The 19,296-nt window shown below is 42.7% G+C and overlaps 1 protein-coding gene across 2 annotated transcripts in view; it reads right to left on the reverse strand.

The window, feature by feature from the left end:
- The window catches only part of LOC134349252 (neuropeptide Y receptor type 5-like), a 68,149-nt gene that overhangs the window by 2,098 nt on the left and 46,755 nt on the right, over positions 1–19,296 (reverse strand). The window contains exons 5-7 of one of the 2 annotated variants that reach the window (XM_063053288.1): positions 17,763–17,972; positions 15,473–15,680; positions 6,307–6,420 (exon numbers count right to left, since the gene is read on the reverse strand). In XM_063053288.1, the coding sequence (XP_062909358.1) occupies positions 6,410–6,420; positions 15,473–15,680; positions 17,763–17,972 (429 nt within the window). In that variant the 3' untranslated portion in view covers positions 6,307–6,409. Of the gene's footprint in view, positions 1–6,306; positions 6,421–15,472; positions 15,681–17,762; positions 17,973–19,296 lie in introns of those variants that run through there. The other variant, XM_063053287.1, reaches the window with a different exon arrangement.

The raw sequence follows: 19,296 nt of genomic DNA on the forward strand, positions 1-19,296 counted from the left end.
TACACAAAAGTGGAAGAGTGTTTGTGAATACAATCCTACTAACAGTTAACGTGATAAATTACCATTTGGTAGGGCTAGTTGAGGAATAAATTTTGGCTAGAATACCAGGGGAGCAGTCCTTTCTAAAGTGCCATTGAATCTTCTGTGCTAATAAAGTGGCAACTCAGTGTACGTTCATGTTCTTGGCTACATCGGCTTCAAGGTTCGACGTGTGCATTTTAGAGATGCTGTTCTGCAGACTACTTGAGTTACTGTTGCTTTCCTGTCAGGTTGAACCAGTCTGGCTGTTTTCCTCTTACCTCTCTCATTAACAAGGCATTTTCACCCACAGAACTGCTGCTCACTGTATGTTTTTGTTTGTCACGCTATTCTCTGTAAACTCCAGAGACTGTTGTGTGTGAAAATCCCAGGAGATCAGCAGCATGGAGATACTGTACTGAAACAAACAGGATCTGGCGCCAACAATCATCCCATGGTCAAAATCATTTCGAGAACAGTTCTTCCCTATTCTTATATTTGGTCTGAACAACAACTGAACCTTTTAATCGTGTCAGTATGTCTTTATGCACTGAGCTGCTGTCCCATGATTGGCTGATTAGATATTTGCATTGAGTAGGTGTACCTAATAAAGTGGCCACTGAGTGTATATTGGCCTTGGTGTGCATGTAGAATAGCAAAAGATGCACTGATGATTATCTAGAGTTAGATCATTGCTGTGGTAGAAGAAGTTCAAGGACTGAAAAATGTTAATGACAAGAACACTTGGCTCTAGCTAGCTGTCCAATCTTGGTCAGTGTGCAAGATAAACCTCGTGGATTATCAATACTCTGTATAATTGACTGGTCAATTATATTGGTTAAACTCTATTAGTACCTCTAGTCATATGTTGATATTTCTGAGCTTTGGATCTTGCTCTCTCAAATCAATAAACTACAGAGGTACTGTGCAGTTACAATCAACACACATCTGTAATGACCGTAACTTGAAAGAATAAGTCAAAAGAATAAATAGGGAGTGAAAATTCTTATTTTCCCTCTCTATAGGCAAAATTATTCTTGCAATAATTAAAATCAAAATCATGTGCCTTATTACCAGTAAAACATAATTTCCATTCTGTATCTAAGTTTTAGTACAAATAATTGACATTTATTTGGCAAATATTACTGAATGATTAATACATTTTCTGTAAACATGAGCAAACTGTCACACGAAGAATATCATCAATTAAACACTGTATTTAGCTTGTTCACACCTACAAGGAGATAGCTTGACATCACAAATGCTGCTTGATTCCAAACCATCTTATTTAAATGCATTTGGTTATAAGAAACATTATTTGGTTCTTTTCTCTTGATTAGTCTGACAGAATTCAAATTATGATTTGATAAATTGGTTCACTATTGTCACGTTTAGTGAGATACAGAGAGGAACATTGTTTTGCATGCCATTCACCCAGATCGTTTCATCGCAGCAGTACATCGAGATACTACAAGGGAAAATGACAGAATCCAGAATATAGTGTTATTTTCTTGAATTATGCCAAATCTGACATGTCTTGTATATTGCTGTGCAAAGGGTTGAAATTATTTCTTCACAGTTGGTATTTGATTATAAATTTATCTCTCCTACACTTGGTGACTAATTATACAAAAGCCAAAAAAAGACTCTTTAGCTTTCAGCATTCTCACCCCAGTGGTTCGGTTACAACCTGCAACAGAAAGAATGAGTCGATCTCCAACCAACTTACTGACACAAATTGAAAAAAGAACTAGATTCAAGAGGTGAGAGAGAGTGTTTTCAGTGACTGAATCATTTTAAGGCAGAGGATGATCAAAATAACCTGCTTCAACTCTATCCAAACAAAGAGGCACAAATCCTGAAATCATAAAAGGTTTGACGTGAATCATAGCAATATTATTTTTCTAGTGTTGAGAGACTGCAGATCTTTGCACAAAGCAAAGCAGACAATGTGGGTGGGTGCAGAACATTTGTTCTTTGTTCTATAGTTCTCATCACTGCATGTTAGAAATTCTCTGGGCTCAAGTGCAATCTGTTCTCAGTGTATCAAGACCAAGCAGATAGTTTTCTCATTGAAAAATACTCTATGTGAGGAAGGCAGTAGCCACTGGAAAAATTTATCTTGCATTTTGCCTGATCCATGCAATGCCGAGCTTCAACAGTAGCACTCCTGTTGTAGGAGCCCTGTGTTTGTTTTGTGCTGTGAGTCTATATGGTAATTAATCACATGGATGGAGACGTGGTAAAAGCAAAGGGAATAAGTTACGTATTGGTGAGTTTGTAGCTTGGGACTGGTGGAGGTTTACCTTTGCTGACTGCTTTGATAACATAAAATAATGCTTAATAGTATGTTTGCTAATCGCTAATAAAGGATTAAAATAAGGAATTTGACTCTTTAGAGCAATCATTGGGGTTGTGGGCACGTCACGCAAGTATAACAACTGCGTCTGGGGTTGCAGGCTGGTAGCAATAGTTTTATTTTGATTTTGGATCAAATTTTGCCGCTACATTTTGTCAGCAAAGATGTTGACAGTTATACCAAATGAACGGCAGCTTGTGGCAAGAACGACCTTTTTTTGTTGTTCATATTGTGTGTTTGGGTTGAATCACAGGTTTGAAGTGGTCGAACATTGCTGTGTCCAATTGGATTGGAGTGAAAAGCTGTTTGGTGGTGGTTCGACCCCTGTTTCTGTTTGAACTGAAATAATTGAATTGTTTCTATAATTGAAAAGCTAAATTGAAACTGCCACTGTTTTGTCTCGTTGGCACAACTTGGAAGACAAAATGATTTCAGCTAGAAGCAGTGGCTTGAAGCTGAGAGAGCAATTAAACAAACATATAGTAATGAAGGTCACTTCCCTGGGGGAAATGAAAATATTTACGAAGTTAAAGAACAAGCTGTGAGAACTGATAAAGGTGATGAGTTAGAGGCCTACATACAAGCTGAAGACAGCATGGATAACGTTTGCGGAGCGTGTTCCGTTGTCAGCAGATTGTCACACCTCGCTGTCCGGTGTGGGTAGACTTGCCTTGGTGAGGGTCACCAGTTGAAAAAAAAGATGGTAAGCCACATCCGCACAGTAGCACAAGGAGTTTTATTTAGAGCCAGCAGAAAGAAAATGCAAAAGCTGCCCAAAAGTTGTGAAGTAAAAAAGTACTTACAAATAGTTAAATGAAATCAAACTTGTATGTACAAAATCTTACAAATATACAGAGTCTTTCTCCATGACACACTGAACTTTCTAATATAACTAGTCACCAACCGTCAACTCTAATCTCCGCACCTCTCTAGCAAAGCCAGACCGAGGGGTTAAATCTGCCTCCACCCGGCCAAGGAGGACCAGGAAATCCTACTGTTGGTCCGGGGGTGGGGGATCACGTGACCCCACAATGATAATTGTTTCAGACGCAGAATTGGAACGTTTTAAACAGGGATTCTAACGTCCTACAGTTTTATTCCAGAACAAATGTCTTTGTTAAACCTATTGATCCGTGTCCACACGCTCAGATGAATATAAAAGAATAATGCTTCCCCACCAGTGGTGTTGCTCCCACTAACCCAGGCATTATTTTGGGATGCCACAAACTGTCCCTCGGGTCTTTTGGGGCTGTTCGGTTGTCTACAAACCAATGTAACAGTGTGAGTGAAAATAACTGAAACGGTTTGGAATGACTGTGCCTTGAATCCTTATTTTTATGAGTTATAAACCAATAGGGCATGTTAACTGAAGGGATTGTTTTGATTAGCCAAGCTAGCGATTGTTTTACTGTTAGGGTGTGTAAATGGTGAACTCCCAAGGACTGCAGAGTCGGAGGGCAAAGTGTGTGAACTACTGGGGAAACTAGACCAGGGACAGAATGAGGAGGAGTGACTAACCGGGCAAAGGGCAAGGTTAGCGGGAGAATTAGCATTGCCAACGTGTTCCGTCACACAGATCAATGTCCCGTGTGGAAGCTTGGTTTAGCTGGGTTACACAGGACAACAGATACTGAGGGATAAGCTTGCCTTGGTGGGAAAGGTGGAACAGCATCGCCAAAGTCAGGAACAACAGGTGGAACAACTTCGGAGGAAGATGGAGGAGGTCAAGTTGCAGGAAGAAATTGCAGCCAAGATGGCCAGAGTTTTAAGTTTTATGGGCTGCAAGTGCCGTGTGTGCTAAGCCTGCTCCAGCAGAGCGGTCCTCTGACGAGAGTTCCATTGCTGGCATGGAACAGAGAAAATTCAGCATACTCAATGGAGACATTTGAGAATCAAATACCTATGAGCCAGGAGTTTGAACCCCAAGGGGTAGTTCACTCTCAGCCTGCACCGAGGAGGCACTTCGAACCTATGCCATATCCAATAGTATAAGGTGCTTCTGAGAACATTGATTGGTGACATAAACCTGATTCTGATTCTGACTCGTGTTTCAGATGAGAAAGGTGTAAATGCCGGGCTGGAGGCCACAAGGACACAAAAGGAAATAACAAGATTAGTGGTGCAACGACAATACATTGCATCTCTTCCTAAAAGAGAGATTCAAATCTTCAATGGAAATCATCCATTGCAGTATCATTCATTTATGAGAGCTTTCAAGAATAATATTGAAGGCAAGATGAATAATTATAGTGATACTTTCAGTACGCTGGATGAACTCAGCAGGTCGGGCAGCATCAGTTAGAAACGATGAGTCGACGTTTCGGGCCGGAACCCTTCGTCAGGACTGAAGAATGAAAGATGGGGAAGGATTTGAAGAATGCTTGTAGCTTCAGTTGAAAGACCAGTAATTTGAAAGACAAAGGGGTGGGGGAGGGGAAGCATTGACGTCATAGCCCTGAAAACAACGGGTAGTAGAAGAAGGAGGCGGAACCATGAGGGAGCTGGGGGAGGGGGCAGAGTGAAGTAGGGATAGGGGAAGGGAGGGGGAGGGAATTACCGGAAGTTGGAGAATTCTATGTTCATACCAAGGGGCTGGAGACTACCTAGACGGTATATGAGGTGTTGCTCCTCCAACCTGAGTTTAGCCTCATCATGGCAGTAGAGGAGGCCATGTATGGACATATCCGAATGGGAATGTGAAGCAGAGTTGAAGTGAGTAGCTACCGGGAGATCCTGTCTGTTGTGGCGGATGGAGTGGAGGTGCTCGACGAAGCGGTCCCCCAATCTGCATCGGGTTTCACCGATGTAGAGGAGGCCGCACCGGGAACACCGGATGCAATAGATGACCCCAACAGACTCACAAGTGAAGTGTTGTCTTCACTTGTGAGTCTGTTGGGGTCCCCCAAACAGCCCTTCCAGGTAGTCCCCAGCCCCTTGGTATGAACATAGAATTCTCCAACTTCCGGTAATTCCCTCCCCCTCCCTTCCTCTATCCCTATTTCACTCTACCCCCTCCCCCAGCTCCCTCATGGTTCCGCCTCCTTCTTCTACTACCCGTTGTTTTCAGGGCTATGACGTCAATGCTTCCCCTCCCCCACCCCTTTGTCTTTCAAGTTACCAGTCTTCCAACTGAAGCTACAAGCATTCTTCAAATCCTTCCCCATCTTTCATTCTTCAGTCCTGACGAAAGGTTCCGGCCCGAAACGTCGACTTATCATTTCTAACTGATGCTGCCCGACCTGCTGAGTTCATCCAGCGTACTGAAAGTGTTGCTTTGATCACAGCATCTGCAGATTATTTTGTGTTTACGAATAATTATAGTGACCATTTCTATTTTCCCAAACAGTCCACTGGAGGTTACCCTAGAGAGCTTGTCAAAAGTTGCCAGCGGATCAGCTCAGAGCAAGTATATCTAAAGGCCCAAGCTTTACTACAGGAACATTCCGATGATGAGAACAAAACTGCTACGGCCTACATGGAAAAGGCTCTTTCTTGGTCATATATCAAAGCAGAAGACGTGAAAACTCTTCAAGACTACAGTCTTCATTCTTACAAGTTGTTGCAATGCCATGGGAGGCATGCAGGCCATGCAGGAGTTGAACATGCCTGCTTATTTGAAGATTGTCATAAATAAATTGCCTGGTGAACTAAGAAGAGAATGGAGATTGGCAGTGTATGAACTGCAAAAAAAAGACACAACAGTAAGATTACTTTCACTGACATTGTTGATTTTATTGAAAGGCAAGTGAAGATTGCTACAGACCTGGTGTTTGGAAAGAAATACAATACCACATCACCAACAGTAAGCAAAGGTGTGAACAAAACTGGGTCACAAATTTATTCTCAAACTAAATGAAGCAGCTTTGCCACTACGGTGGAAAGTGAAGCTAAAACTGAGCCCAGAGCTGATGAGAAGGGTGCAGATTCGAAACAAGCCATGAATGAATCGAACACAGCAGTGAGTACCGCCCTGGTTCCTAATGGTCTTACTGGGGCTGGTGACCATGTTTGTAAACTTCCTATAATTCCAGTTCAGGTGAGGTCTAAGAAGAGTAACACAACGGAGGTTACGTATGCTTTCCTAGATCAAAGAAGTACAGCAATGTTCTGTACAGTCAGGCTCATGAACAAGCTCAATCTGACAGGAAAAGGAACAAGCATTCTCTTACACACCGTGGGTCAAGAGAAGGTTGTGAGTAGCTACATCAATTCAGGACTGGAAGTGGCTGACTTGGGTAGTGAAAACTATTGTGAACTGTCTAACATCTACATGCAGGAACATATGCCCATCCACATAGGGAACATTGCTTGTCAGAGAGATCTTCAGGAATGGTCTCACCTGAAACACATTTATTTGTCGGAAATTAAGTCAGAAATTGTGTGTTGATAGGGGTGAATGTGCCTAAGGCTTTTGAGCCGTTGCAAGTCATTCATAGTTTTAATGATGAACCTTAAGCAATCAGAACAATGCGAGGTTGGACTGTTAATGGGCCACTGAAGGAAACCACGGTGTTGGAAGAGACTACGCTCAGCTAGAGCTTCAGTTTTGTGCTTTGGTGAGCTTTGGCAGCAATGAATCAAGACAGATTTTCCTGAACACATTCAGGAGGGACAACTTGATTTGTCAGGAGAAGATCACATTCCAGGATAGACTGCTTACCAAAAGAGGACAATTTTATAAATATAGAGATTTCATGTCTTCTGTATTTTAGTAGTATGTAGTTGTAATTATTATAGTATAATCGTTAGGGTGCTGGAATGTAGAGGCCATGTATTCTGTGTTGTGAGTTTATTATTTGTATTCTGGTAATTAGTCACATGAGTGGGAGGGGGTGCAATAAAAGTGAAGGGAATAAATTATGTATTCTAGCTTATTTCAATGCAGTTTGTAGCTTGGGACCGGTGGAGGTTGTATCTTTGCAGATTGCTGAGATAATGCTCAATATTGCTTAATTGCATGTTTACTAATCGCTGATAAAGGATCGGATAGGGAATTTGACTCTTTGGAGCAATCATTGGCGTTGTGGGCGTGTCACGCAAGTATAACAATTCCGTCTGGGGTTGCAGGCCAGTGACAATCGTTTTGTTCTGATTTTGGATCAAATGATGCTGCTACACTGGTGGTAGCAGTTCAATAGTCTGACATAAAAACTGAACACACTCAGCAGGTTAGACAGCATGAATGGAGATGGAAGTGGAGTTAATGTTTCAGGCTGTGGGCGTTTTGTAGGATTGGGCAAGAAAGAAAACCGATTTAAGTTGCAGAGAGAATGAGGAATGGAGGAAATGAGGATTGGAGGATAAGAGAAAGAGAACATTTCTGATAGAGTGAGGAGAGGGTTGATGAGGGGTTAAACTATAGAATGGGGCATCCGATTGATGGGTTAATGAGATGAGATTAGCTTTAATTGGAACGTACCTCAAAGCATACACTGAAATGCGTTGTTTGTGTCAAATCAAATCAGCGGGGATTGTGCTGGTGAGCGTTACTATGCTTCTGCATGCCCACAACTCACTGATCCTAACCACGTGTCTTTGGAATGTAGGTGGTATTAGAGCACCCAGAGGAAACCCATACAGTGGCGGGAGAACATACAAACTCCTTACAGACAGAACCGAACCCCGATCTTACAACCGGTGCTGTAAAGCACCGTACTAGCCACTCGCTACCAGAAGTTAGATGGATGGAATGTGAACGAAGGAATATAAATACCCAGCACACTGGGCAGTGCTATTGCAGAGAAAATCAGAGCCGGTATTACAGATGAAGGATGGTCAACAATAAACTGGCCGGCTTTGATACAGCCACAGAAAGTGAGATATAATCTGCCTTTGAGGAATCTGCCTCTACACTGAGAAAATCACATCATGAGCTGTACACTCAACAGGAAGAAGATGGGTGGTCATTTCATCTGAATGGACGTTTGGGGTCCTGGGATGGTGGAAAGGGAAGGAAGAGATGAAAAGGCAGGAATTGCATGTCTTACAGTTCACCAGTTTGCTGTTTTGGTGCCTTTAATTCTAAAGTACAAAGTTCAAAGTAAATTTTATTATCAGAGTACATATATGTCAACATATACAACCCCAAGATTCATTTTCTCATGGGTGTAAGGGGTTTCTTTTTTTATGTTACTGCGTATTCTAATTAAAATGGCTTCTTTGTTATGTTATAATTGAAAGGGCTTCTTTGTTATGTTAACAGCTGAGAAGGTCCTCCCGCTAGCAGTTTGTTTGGATCACGTTACTGATAAGAAGATGTTACGAACCAATTGGGATAGTTGTTATGCTTTTGGTGTGTCTGTAAGATATTGTATGTGCGGGGTTTTGGGGCAGAAGGCGGGAGAGAGAGACAGAGGATGGACCAGGTGCTGTGAGTCTGCTAACGGGGTTGGACCCCGAGCAGGGCGTTCGGCGAGGAGAGGAGACGGAGACGGACTCGTGTGGAGTGTCTGGTTGACCACCGTTGTTGGTCCCAGGCGGCCGGTCGAGGTGGTCTGAGGGGTCGCAGGGTGAAGAAGAAGGGCCCTGAGCTCCAACTGTTTTTGCTTGAAGAGATTGAACTTTGATAAGTGTGGCGCCTTTTATTTCCCTTTTATATTTTATTCTCTATTAATTATATAGTTCCAGTAATATCTGTAAACCGTAAATCATTTAATCATATCTGGTGTATTGTCTGAAATTTGGGTGGGTTGGGGTACATCACACAGCATCCACACAAACTGATTACCCAGTTTGGCAGGGCCGAGGGCTGTTTCCCTAGACGACAGTGAGCCAAGCGACCTGGAGGCTGGCCAGGGGGGCTACATGGGCATTCTCAGCAAATCTATAGAATAGTAACTATAACAGGATCAATGGAAGATCAAGCAGCGTGCAGAAGATAACAAACTGCAAATTCAATTATAAATAAATAGCAATAAATAATGAGAGCATGAAATAACAAGATAAAGAGTACTTGAAGTGAGGTCATTGGTTATGATGGATGGACAAGTGAGTGTACTTATCCCCTTTTGTTCAAGAGCCTGATGGAAGTAGAATGGTGAGATTTTACTTTACAAGTATAAAAGTAAGGTCAACTGAAAAGTACTCTTCCTTTGGACAACAGCTTCCCAGTGCAAGACTGGAACGCAGGTTTATTTTCTAGGAGCTGATAAGGATTTGCTCTATTAAACGATATTGAATGCAGCACATGATTTATGCACTGAGTATCATTGAACAATCTGCAGAGCCGGACTTGAAAGAGCTGAGTGTAGCCATTTTATAGAAATCTGCATAGAAATTGCAGCACAGATACAGTCCTAACCAATTTATGTAGGGCTTATCTTCCACTCTAGCACAAGTGGAGAAAAGATTCCTCAGGAAGGACCTAATCAATGATGCACTTAGCCTTTGTATTCTACAGCTCTTAAATCAGTGTTTAGTTGATCTCTCTACGTTTATCCACAGAGTGTCTTTAACATACCTTTATCCTTTGGAAATGACTTGTTTTGTTTGCTGTGGAACTGATATTAGAATATTTTCCACAGATCATTTCTCAACATTAAATATCCTCAGATTTTGGAAAGGTGCAAAAATAACAGGGTTGTTATTATGGGGTGACTTTAACTTCCCTTATATTGATTGGCACCTGATTAGTTCCAAGGGTTTAGATGGGGCAGAGTTTGTTAAGTGTGTCCAGGACGGATTCCTGTCACAGTATATTGACAGGCCGACCAGGGGAAATGCCATACTAGATCTAGTATTAGGTAATGAACCGGGTCAGGTCACAGATCTCTCAGTGGGTGAGCATCTGGGGGACAGTGACCACCGCCCCCTGGCCTTTAGCATTATCATGGAAAAGGATAGAATCAAAGAGGACAGGAAAAGTTTTAATTGGGAAGGGCAAATTATGAGGCTATAAGGCTAGAACTTGCAGGTGTGAATTGGGATGATGTTTCTGCAGGGAAATGTACTATGGACACGTGGTCGATGTTTAGGGATCTTTTGCAGGATGTTAGGGATAAATTTGTCCCAGTGAGGAAGATAAAGAATGATAGGGTGAAGGAACCATGGGTGACAAGTGAGGTGGAAAATCTAGTCAGGTGGAAGAAGGCAGTATACATGAGGTTTAGGAAGCAAGGATCAGAAGTGTCTATTGAGGAATATAGGGAAGCAAGAAAGGAGCTTAAGAAGGGGCTGAGGAGAGCAAGAAGGGGGCATGAGAAGGCCTTGGTGAGTAGGGTAAAGGAAAACCCCAAGGCATTCTTCAATTATGTGAAGAACAAAAGGATGACAGGAGTGAAGGTAGGACCGATTAGAGATAAAGGTGGGAAGATGTGCCTGGAGGCTGTGGAAGTGAGCGAGGTCCTCAATGAATACTTCTCTTCGGTATTCACCAATGAGAGGGAACTTGATGACGGTGAGGACAATATGACTGAGGTTGATGTTCTGGAGCATGTTGATATTAAGGGAGAGGAGGTGTTGGAGTTGTTAAAATACATTAGGATGGATAGGTCCCCGGGGCCTAACGGAATATTCACCAGACTGCTCCACGACGCGATGGAAGAGATCGCCTAGCCTCTGGCTAGGATCTTTATGTTCTCGTTGTCCACGGGAATGGAACCAGAGGATTGGAGGGAGGCGAATGTTGTCCCCTTGTTCAAAAAAGGTAGTAGGGATGGTCTGGGTAATTATAGACCAGTGAGCCATACGTCTGTGGTGGGAAAGCTGTTGGAAAAGAATCTTAGAGATAGGATCTATGGGCATTTAGAGAATCATGGTCTGATCAGGGACAGTCAGCATGGCTTTGTGAAGGGCAGATCGTGTCTAACAAGCCTGATAGAGTTCTTTGACGAGGTGACTAGGCATAGAGATGAGGGTAATGCAGTGGATGTGATCTATATAGATTCTAGTAAGGCATTTGACAAGGTTCCACACAGTAGACTTATTCAAAAAATCAGAAGGCATGGAACCCAGGGAAGTTTGGCCAGGTGAATTCAGAATTGGCTTGCCTGCAGAAGGCAGAGGGTCATGGTGGAGGGAGTACATTCAGATTGGAGGATTGTGACTAGTGGTGTCCCACAAGGATCTGTTCTGGGACCTCTACTTTTCGTGATTTTTATCAACGACCTGTATGTGGGGGTAGAAGGGTGGGCTGGCAAGTTTGCAGACGACACGAAGGTTGGTGGTGTTGTAGATAGTGTAGAGGATTGTCGAAGATTGCAGAGAGACATTGATAGGATGCAGAAGTGGGCTGAGAAGTGGCAGATGGAGTTCAACCCGGAGAAGTGTGAGATGGTACACTTTGGAAGGACAAACTCCAAGGCAGAGTACAAAGTAAATGACAGGATACTTGATAATGTGGAGGAGCAGAGGGATCTGGGGTACATGTCCACAGATCCCTGAAAGTTACCTCACAGGTAGATAGGGTGGTTAAGAAAGCTTATGGGGTGTTAGCTTTCATAAATCAAGGGATAGAGTTTAAGAGTCGCGAGGTAATGATGCAGCTCTATAAAACTCTGGTTAGGCCACACTTGGAGTACTGTGTCCAGTTCTGGTCACCTCACTATAGGAAGGATGTGGAAGCATTGGAAAGGGTACAGAGGAGATTTACCAGGATGCTGCCTGGTTTAGAAAGTATGCATTATGATCAGAGATTAAGGGAGCTAGGACTTTACTCTTTGGAGAGAAGGAGGATGAGAGGAGACATGATAGAGGTATTCAAGATATTAAGAGGAATAGATAGAGTGGATAGCCAGAGCCTCTTCCCCAAGGCACCACTGCTCAATACAAGAGGACATGGCTTTAAAGTAAGGGGTGGGAAATTCAAGGGGTATATTGGAGGAAGGTTTTTTACTCAGAGAGTGGTTGGTGCGTGGAATGCACAGCCTGAGTCAGTGGTGGAGGCAGATACACTAGTGAAATTTAAGAGACTACTAGACAGGTATATGGAGGAATTTAAGGTGGGGGGGTTATATGGGAGGCAGGGTTTAAGGGTTGGCACAACGTTGTGGGCTGAATGGCCTGTACTGTGCTGTACTATTTTATGTTCTAATATTTTAAGTCCAGTGTTTTCTGATCAATTGCTTTTCACTTTGATATTTTCATTTTTATCTATTCTCCCTTTTCTGTTCCTCATTGAACTCAATAATGTGGTGACTATTTTCCAGTTGTTCTCCTGTATTTAGATAGATTTTTTAAAGAATTAAAGCAATGTTTCTTTTTTTGTTGTTCCAGGAAAATTCGATAGGAAGCAATTCTTGATGCACTCTAAATCATTCCTCTTCCAAACTATGTGCATTGTATTCTTTGACCATGTACGTGACCAAACTTCAAATTTAGACCAAAAGACCATAAGACATAGGAACAGAATTAGGCCATTTGGCCCTTAGAGTCTGCTCCACCATTCCACTGTGGCTGATTTACTATCCCTAACAATTCCATTCACCTGCCTTCTCCCTGTAACCTTTGATGCCCTCACTAATCAAGAACTTCTCGGCCTCCGCTTTAAATATATCCAATACTTGACTTTCACAGTGGCAATGAATTCCACAGGTTCACCACCCTCCGGATAATGAATTTCCTCTTCAGCTCTGTTCTAAATGGATGTTCTTCTATTCAGAGTCTGTGCCCTCTGGTCCTAGACTCCCTCACCACAGCAAACATCCTCTCCACATCCATTTTATCTGGGCCTTTCAATATTCAATAGGGTTTCAATGAGATCCCTCCCCCCCACCAGTCTTCTAAACTCCAGGGAGCACAGGCCCAGAGCCATCAAAAGCTTCTCATACGTTAACCGCAAACACGAGGAATTCTGCAGATGCTGGAAATTCAAGCAACACACATCAAGATTGCTGGTGAACGCAGCAGGCCAGGCAGCATCTCTAGGAAGAAGTACAGTCAACGTTTCGGGCCAAGACCCTTCGTCAGGACTAACTGAAGGAAGAGCTAGTAAGAGATTTGAAAGTGGGAGGGAAGGGGGGAAATCCAAAATAATAGGAGAAGACAGGAGGGGGAAGGATGGAGCCAAGAGCTGGACAGTTGATTGGCAAAAGGGATATGAGAGGATCATGGGACAGGAGGCACAGGGAGAAAGAAAAGGGGGAGGGGGGAAAAACCCAGAGGATGGCAAGGGGTATTGTGAGAGGGACAGAGGGAGAAAAAGGAGAGAGAGAGAAAGAATGTGTGTATATAAATAAATAACGGATGGGGTACGAGGGGAAGGTGGGGCATTAGCGGAAGTTAAAGAAGTCAATGTTCATGCCATCAGGTTGGAGGCTATCCAGACGGAATATAAAGTGTTGTTCCTCCAGCCTGAGTGTGGCTTCATCTTTACAGTAGAGGAGGCCATGGATAGACATGTCAGAATGGGAATGGGATGTGGAATTAAAATGTGTGGCCACTGGGAGATTCTGCTTTCTCTGGCAAACAGAGCGTAGGTGTTCAGCAAAACGGTCTCCCAGTCTGCGTCAGGTCTCGCCAATATATAAAAGGCCACATCGGGAGCACCAGACGCAGTATATCACCCCAGCCGACTCACAGGTGAAGTGTCGCCTCACCTGGAAGGACTGTCTGGGGTCCTGAATGGTGGTAAGGGAGGAAGTGTAAGGGCATGTGTAGCACTTGTTCCGCTTACAAGAATAAGTGCCAAGAGGGAGAGCAGTGGGAAGGGATGGGGGGGACGAATGGACAAGGGAGTTGCGTAGGGAGTGATCCCTGCGGAAAGTGGGTGGGGGGGGGGAGATGTGCTTAGTGGTGGGATCCCGTTGGAGGTGGTGGAAGTTACGGAGAATAATATGTTGGACCCGGAGGCTGGTGGGGTGGTAGGTGAGGACCAGGGGAACCCTATTCCTAGTGGGGTGGCGGGAGGATGGAGTGAGAGCAGATGTGCGTGAAATGGGGGAGATGCGTTTGAGAGCAGAGTTGATAGTGGAGGAAGGGAAGCCCCTTTCTTTAAAAAAAGAGGACATCTCCCTCATCCTGGAATGAAAAGCCTCATCCTGAGAGCAGATGCGGCAGAGACGGAGGAATTGCGAGAAGGGGATGGCATTTTTGCAAGAGACAGGGTGAGAATAGTAGTCCAGATAGCTGTGAGAGTCAGTAGGCTTATAGTAGACATCGGTAGATAAGCTGTCTCCAGAGATAGAGAGACAGAAAGATCTAGAAAGGGGAGGGAGGTGTCGGAAATGGACCAAGTAAACTTGAGGGCAGGGTGAAAGTTGGAGGCAAAGTTAATGAAGTCAACGCGCTCAGCATGCGTGCAGGAGTAGTTGCTCATACATTAACACTTCTTTCCGGAGTAATTTTTGTGAACCTTCTCTGAACCCTCTCCAATGTCAATGCATCCTTTCTTAAAAAGGGACCCAAAACTGCTCACAATACTCCAAGTGTGGTCTGACCAATGCCTTATAAAGCCTTAGCATTACATCCTTGTTTTTATATTCTGGTCCTCTCGAAATGAATGTTAACATAACCTCACCACTGACTCAACCTGAAAGTTAACTCTTAGGGAATCCTGCTCGAGCACTCCCAAGTCCCTTTGTACCTCTGATTTCTGAATTTTCTCCCCATTTAGAACATAGCCTATACCTTTATTCCATCTACCAAAGTGCATGACCTAGCAGTCTCTACACTATATTCCATCTGCCACTTCTTTGCCCATTCCCCTCATCTGTCTAGGTCCTTCTGCAGACTCCCTGCTTCCTCAACACTACCTGCCCCTCCTCCTATCCTTGTATCATCTGCAAACTTGGCCACAAGTTTGATCAATTCCATCATCTAATTCATTAACATATAACACAAAAAGAAGCAGTCCCAACACCGACCACTGTGGCACACCGTTAGTCACCAGCAGCCGAGCAGAAAAGGCCCCCTTCCTTCCCACACTTCGCCTCCTGCCAATCAGCCGATCTTCAATCCATGCTAGTATCTTTCCTGCAATATCATGAGCTCTTATCTTATTAAGCAGCCTCATATGTGGCATCTTGTCAAAGGCCTTCTGGAAGTCCAACTACACAACATCCAGTGACACTCTTTTGTCTATCCTGCTTGTTATTTCTACAATAAATTCACTCTAGTACATTTAGAATACAGTATAGTGTTCTTTTTTGCAATACTTACCATGAATTTGGACTGTTCGGGAAGTGGGGACAACAGGTTGCTTCCTGGAGACCAGAGATCTACAACTTTCCATTGAGCTCAGACGCACACTTATGGTATTCTCTTTCCTAAAGATATCCGAGTCACTGTAGGTTGAAAGGTTATCCCCATACATGTGAGGGCAGCATCTGGATGGATTGAAACGAATGCACAATCTTTGCAGGTCAGCCTGGGGACAAAAAGAATTCTGCTGTTATATTAACTCCCACGTACGTTGCCGGGATTAGCCAATCCTACTTGTAGTGTGGGTTCTACCGCAGATCTGACCCGAAACTTCTGTGAGGTGAAAGTCGAGTTCCATTCACTGGCAGCTTCTCTATCACTTTTCCCCTTCTCTTGCTATTCCTTTGCCTTTATACTTAAAACCTATTATATTTGTAAAACTTTACAACTCCAGTGAAGTCAGTGACACAAAGCATTAGCTATGTTTTAATCTCTGCAGGCGCTGACTGAGCTGTGAAGTTTTAAGGTTGTTTCTGGCTGGGTATAGATATTTAGAGTTTGAATGCCTTATCCACAGTGATATCAATAACCCACCTGCCATCATTTACCCCAAAACCTCTTATCCATATTCACAGCCACCTTCTATCGTGTTCTTCAACTAATATCTTTATTCCATTAGGATGATTAAGGATAGTCTAAGTACTTCTTTGAATTGACTGCTACCCAATTACTCCATAGCCATTTCCAACCTCATTTAGTTCTGTTTCTCCTAAATAAAATACTTTTCTAATACCCTTAGATCTGCACATTTAAAATTCCCTAAATAGCCTTAGACACTCCATTAAGTACTTTGCATTTACAAATGTCAAACTCTACAGCCTTCCTCTTCTGCCCTTTGTTGACACCCTTATTTCATTTTAAATACAATTGTTCCTGCAGTGGTTCTCATCTCACTTTATGTTGAAAGGGTGCTAGAATGAATAATTAAAAAAATACTATCCGTTCATAAATTAAACATTCCTTTGAGATCTGTGTGTACTGGATAAACCATATGGTAGGCTTATTCAGAAAGTCAGAAGGCATGGGATCCAGGGAAGTTTGGCCAGGTGGATTCAGAATTGGCTTGCCTGCAGGAGGCAGAGGGTTGTGGTGGAGGGAGTACATTCAGATTGGAGGATTGTGACTAGTGGTGTCCCATAAGGATCTGTTCTGGGACCTCTACTTTTTGTGATTTTTATTAACGACCTGGATGTGGGGGTAGAAGGGTGGGTTGGCAAGTTTGCAGACGACGCAAAGGTTGGTGATGTTGTAGTTAGTGTAGAGGATTGTCAAAGATTGCAGAGAGACATTGATAGGATGCAGAAGTGGGCTGAGAAGTGGCAGATGGAGTTCAACCCGGAGAAGTGTGAGGTGGTACACTTTGGAAGGACACACTCCAAGGCAGAGTACAAAGTAAATGGCAGGATACTTGGTAGCGTGGAGGAGCAGAGGGATCTCGGGGTGCATGTCCACAGATCCCTGAAAGTTGCCTCACAGGTGGATAGAGTAGTTAAGAAAGCTTATGGGGTGTTAGCTTTCATAAGTCGAGGGATAGAGTTTAAGAGTCGCGATGTAATGATGCAGCTCTATAAAACTCTGGTTAGGCCACACTTGGAGTACTGTGTCCAGTTCTGGTCACCTCACTATAGGAAGGATGTGGAAGCATTGGAAAGGGTACAGAGGAGATTTACCAGGATGCTGCCTGGTTTAGAAAGTATGCATTATGATCAGAGATTAAGGGAGCTAGGGCTTTACTCTTTGGAGAGAAGGAGGATGAGAGGAGACATGATAGAGGTGTACAAGATATTAAGAGGAATAGATAGAGTGGATAGCCAGCGCCTCTTCCTCAGGGCACCACTGCTCAGTACAAGAGGACATGGCTTTAATGTAAGGGGTGGGAAGTTCAAGGGGAATATTAGAGGAAGGTTTTTTACTCAGAGAGTGGTTGGTGTGTGGAATGCACTGCCTGAGTCAGTGGTGGAGGCAGATACACTAGTGAAGTTTAAGAGACTACTAGACAGGTATATGGAGGAATCTAAGGTGGGGGCTTATATGGGAGGCAGGGTTCGAGGGTCGGCACAACATTGTGGGCCAAAGGGCCTGTACTGTGCTGTACTATTCTATGTTCTATGTATGTTCTATAATCCATATCTCAGTTTTGCTCTTTCCACTGAATTGAAAAGCATCCGCACTAAAGGTTAGCAGCCACTTCTCCTGTGCATACCGCATGTCTCTAATCATAAACAAATTATGTCAAATACCAACATACCCTGAAATTATCGTTGTAGAATCCATAAATGAGTGGGTTCCAGAAACTATGTGACATGGCCAGGTAGTGGGAGAAGAAGTAAAGGGCAGTAATCTCCAGGGGATCATTTGGCAGCACAGCAGGATTGAACTCGTACGTAACACTGAAAATGTGGAATGGTAGCCAGCAAAGAGCAAAAACAGCCACTATGATAAACAGCATCTTGATTACCTGAAAGAGTTTATAATTTATCCCAGTTTAGTCATCTCAACTAACAAAACAATCAGCTTTACTTCATAGTGATTATAATCTTTTATTTCAACACCATTCTTCTTCATCAGGAATTTCTTTGAAAACTTCTTTCAGCCACTTTTTCAGTTGATGTATGGTTAAAACTCTTTTTAAATATACAAATAAAGTTTCTTATTAAAACATTCTCTATTAAAACTTTCATCCATCAAAAAATTTGGTGGTAAGGCAGGTGTACTCCCAAGAAAGCTATAAATGTCGAGACAGGATCAAATCTCTGCAAGCAATTTATACAGATTTCATGTTTGTGTTGTCATCCAGGCTGGGATGGACAACAGTTTTGCTGATGGGAATTAGTTAAGTGCTGGAGCAGAATATGAAAGACCATTACACTCATCTTTATTGAAATGTACTGGGGCAAAATGAATGAAAGAAACCTTTTCACAGTCCCTATAGTGACTCAGTGACGAATTACAGGTCCCCAATGCTACCCAGTCTGAGGTAAGCTTATTTATCAGGTTCTTTCTCATAACATAATTAAATGCCTGAACAAAGTCCAACCTCCACAGTAGAATGCTACAACACATAGAAACTATGGAAATATGCCTTTTTTCCTTTTTTTTCATGTTTAAATCTTTTTATTAACTATTATTGAAAATCAACAGAGAAAAATACATCAAAATAATCAAGATAACATATCCATATGTAGAATAAGAGCTAAGCTATCAACCAAGCTGAACAGTATATCAATAATAATAAAAAAACAAGATGTTAAATCTTTTTTTTAATGGAAAAAAAGAAAGAAAAAAAAGAACCCCTACTAACTAAAACAGAAAAAAAAACCCTAATAACAAAAAAAAACGGGAAAAAAAAACCCGGAGCTATACGCCATACAAGCTTCCATTAAAAAAAAGACATCAATCCGCCAACCAAATCCATATACCCAAGCATCAGAAAAGGACCATCTTTGTTAACTCAAATCAGATGATAATAACGGGCAAAAGAACCCCACCTTTTCTCGAAGTCAAATCTAGGATCAAAAGTTCAACTTCTAATTTTTTCCAAACTAAGACATAACATCACCTGAGAGAACTATTGTATCAAAGTGGGAGCAGAGGCATCTTTCCATTTCAATAAAATAGCCCTTCTAGCCAATAATGTGACAAATGCAAAAATATGCCTCGTCTTCTCTTTGGGACATAATCGAAACAGAAAAAGTGCCTTTTCAGGAGCATGGCAGCTGATAGATAATTGCATCCGCAGGATAACAGCAGTGTAACCAATACTTTATTTACTGATTTTCTAA

This window comes from Mobula hypostoma, chromosome 7 (genome assembly GCF_963921235.1).
Source record: "Mobula hypostoma chromosome 7, sMobHyp1.1, whole genome shotgun sequence".
In the NCBI taxonomy this organism is placed as follows: domain Eukaryota; kingdom Metazoa; phylum Chordata; class Chondrichthyes; order Myliobatiformes; family Myliobatidae; genus Mobula; species Mobula hypostoma.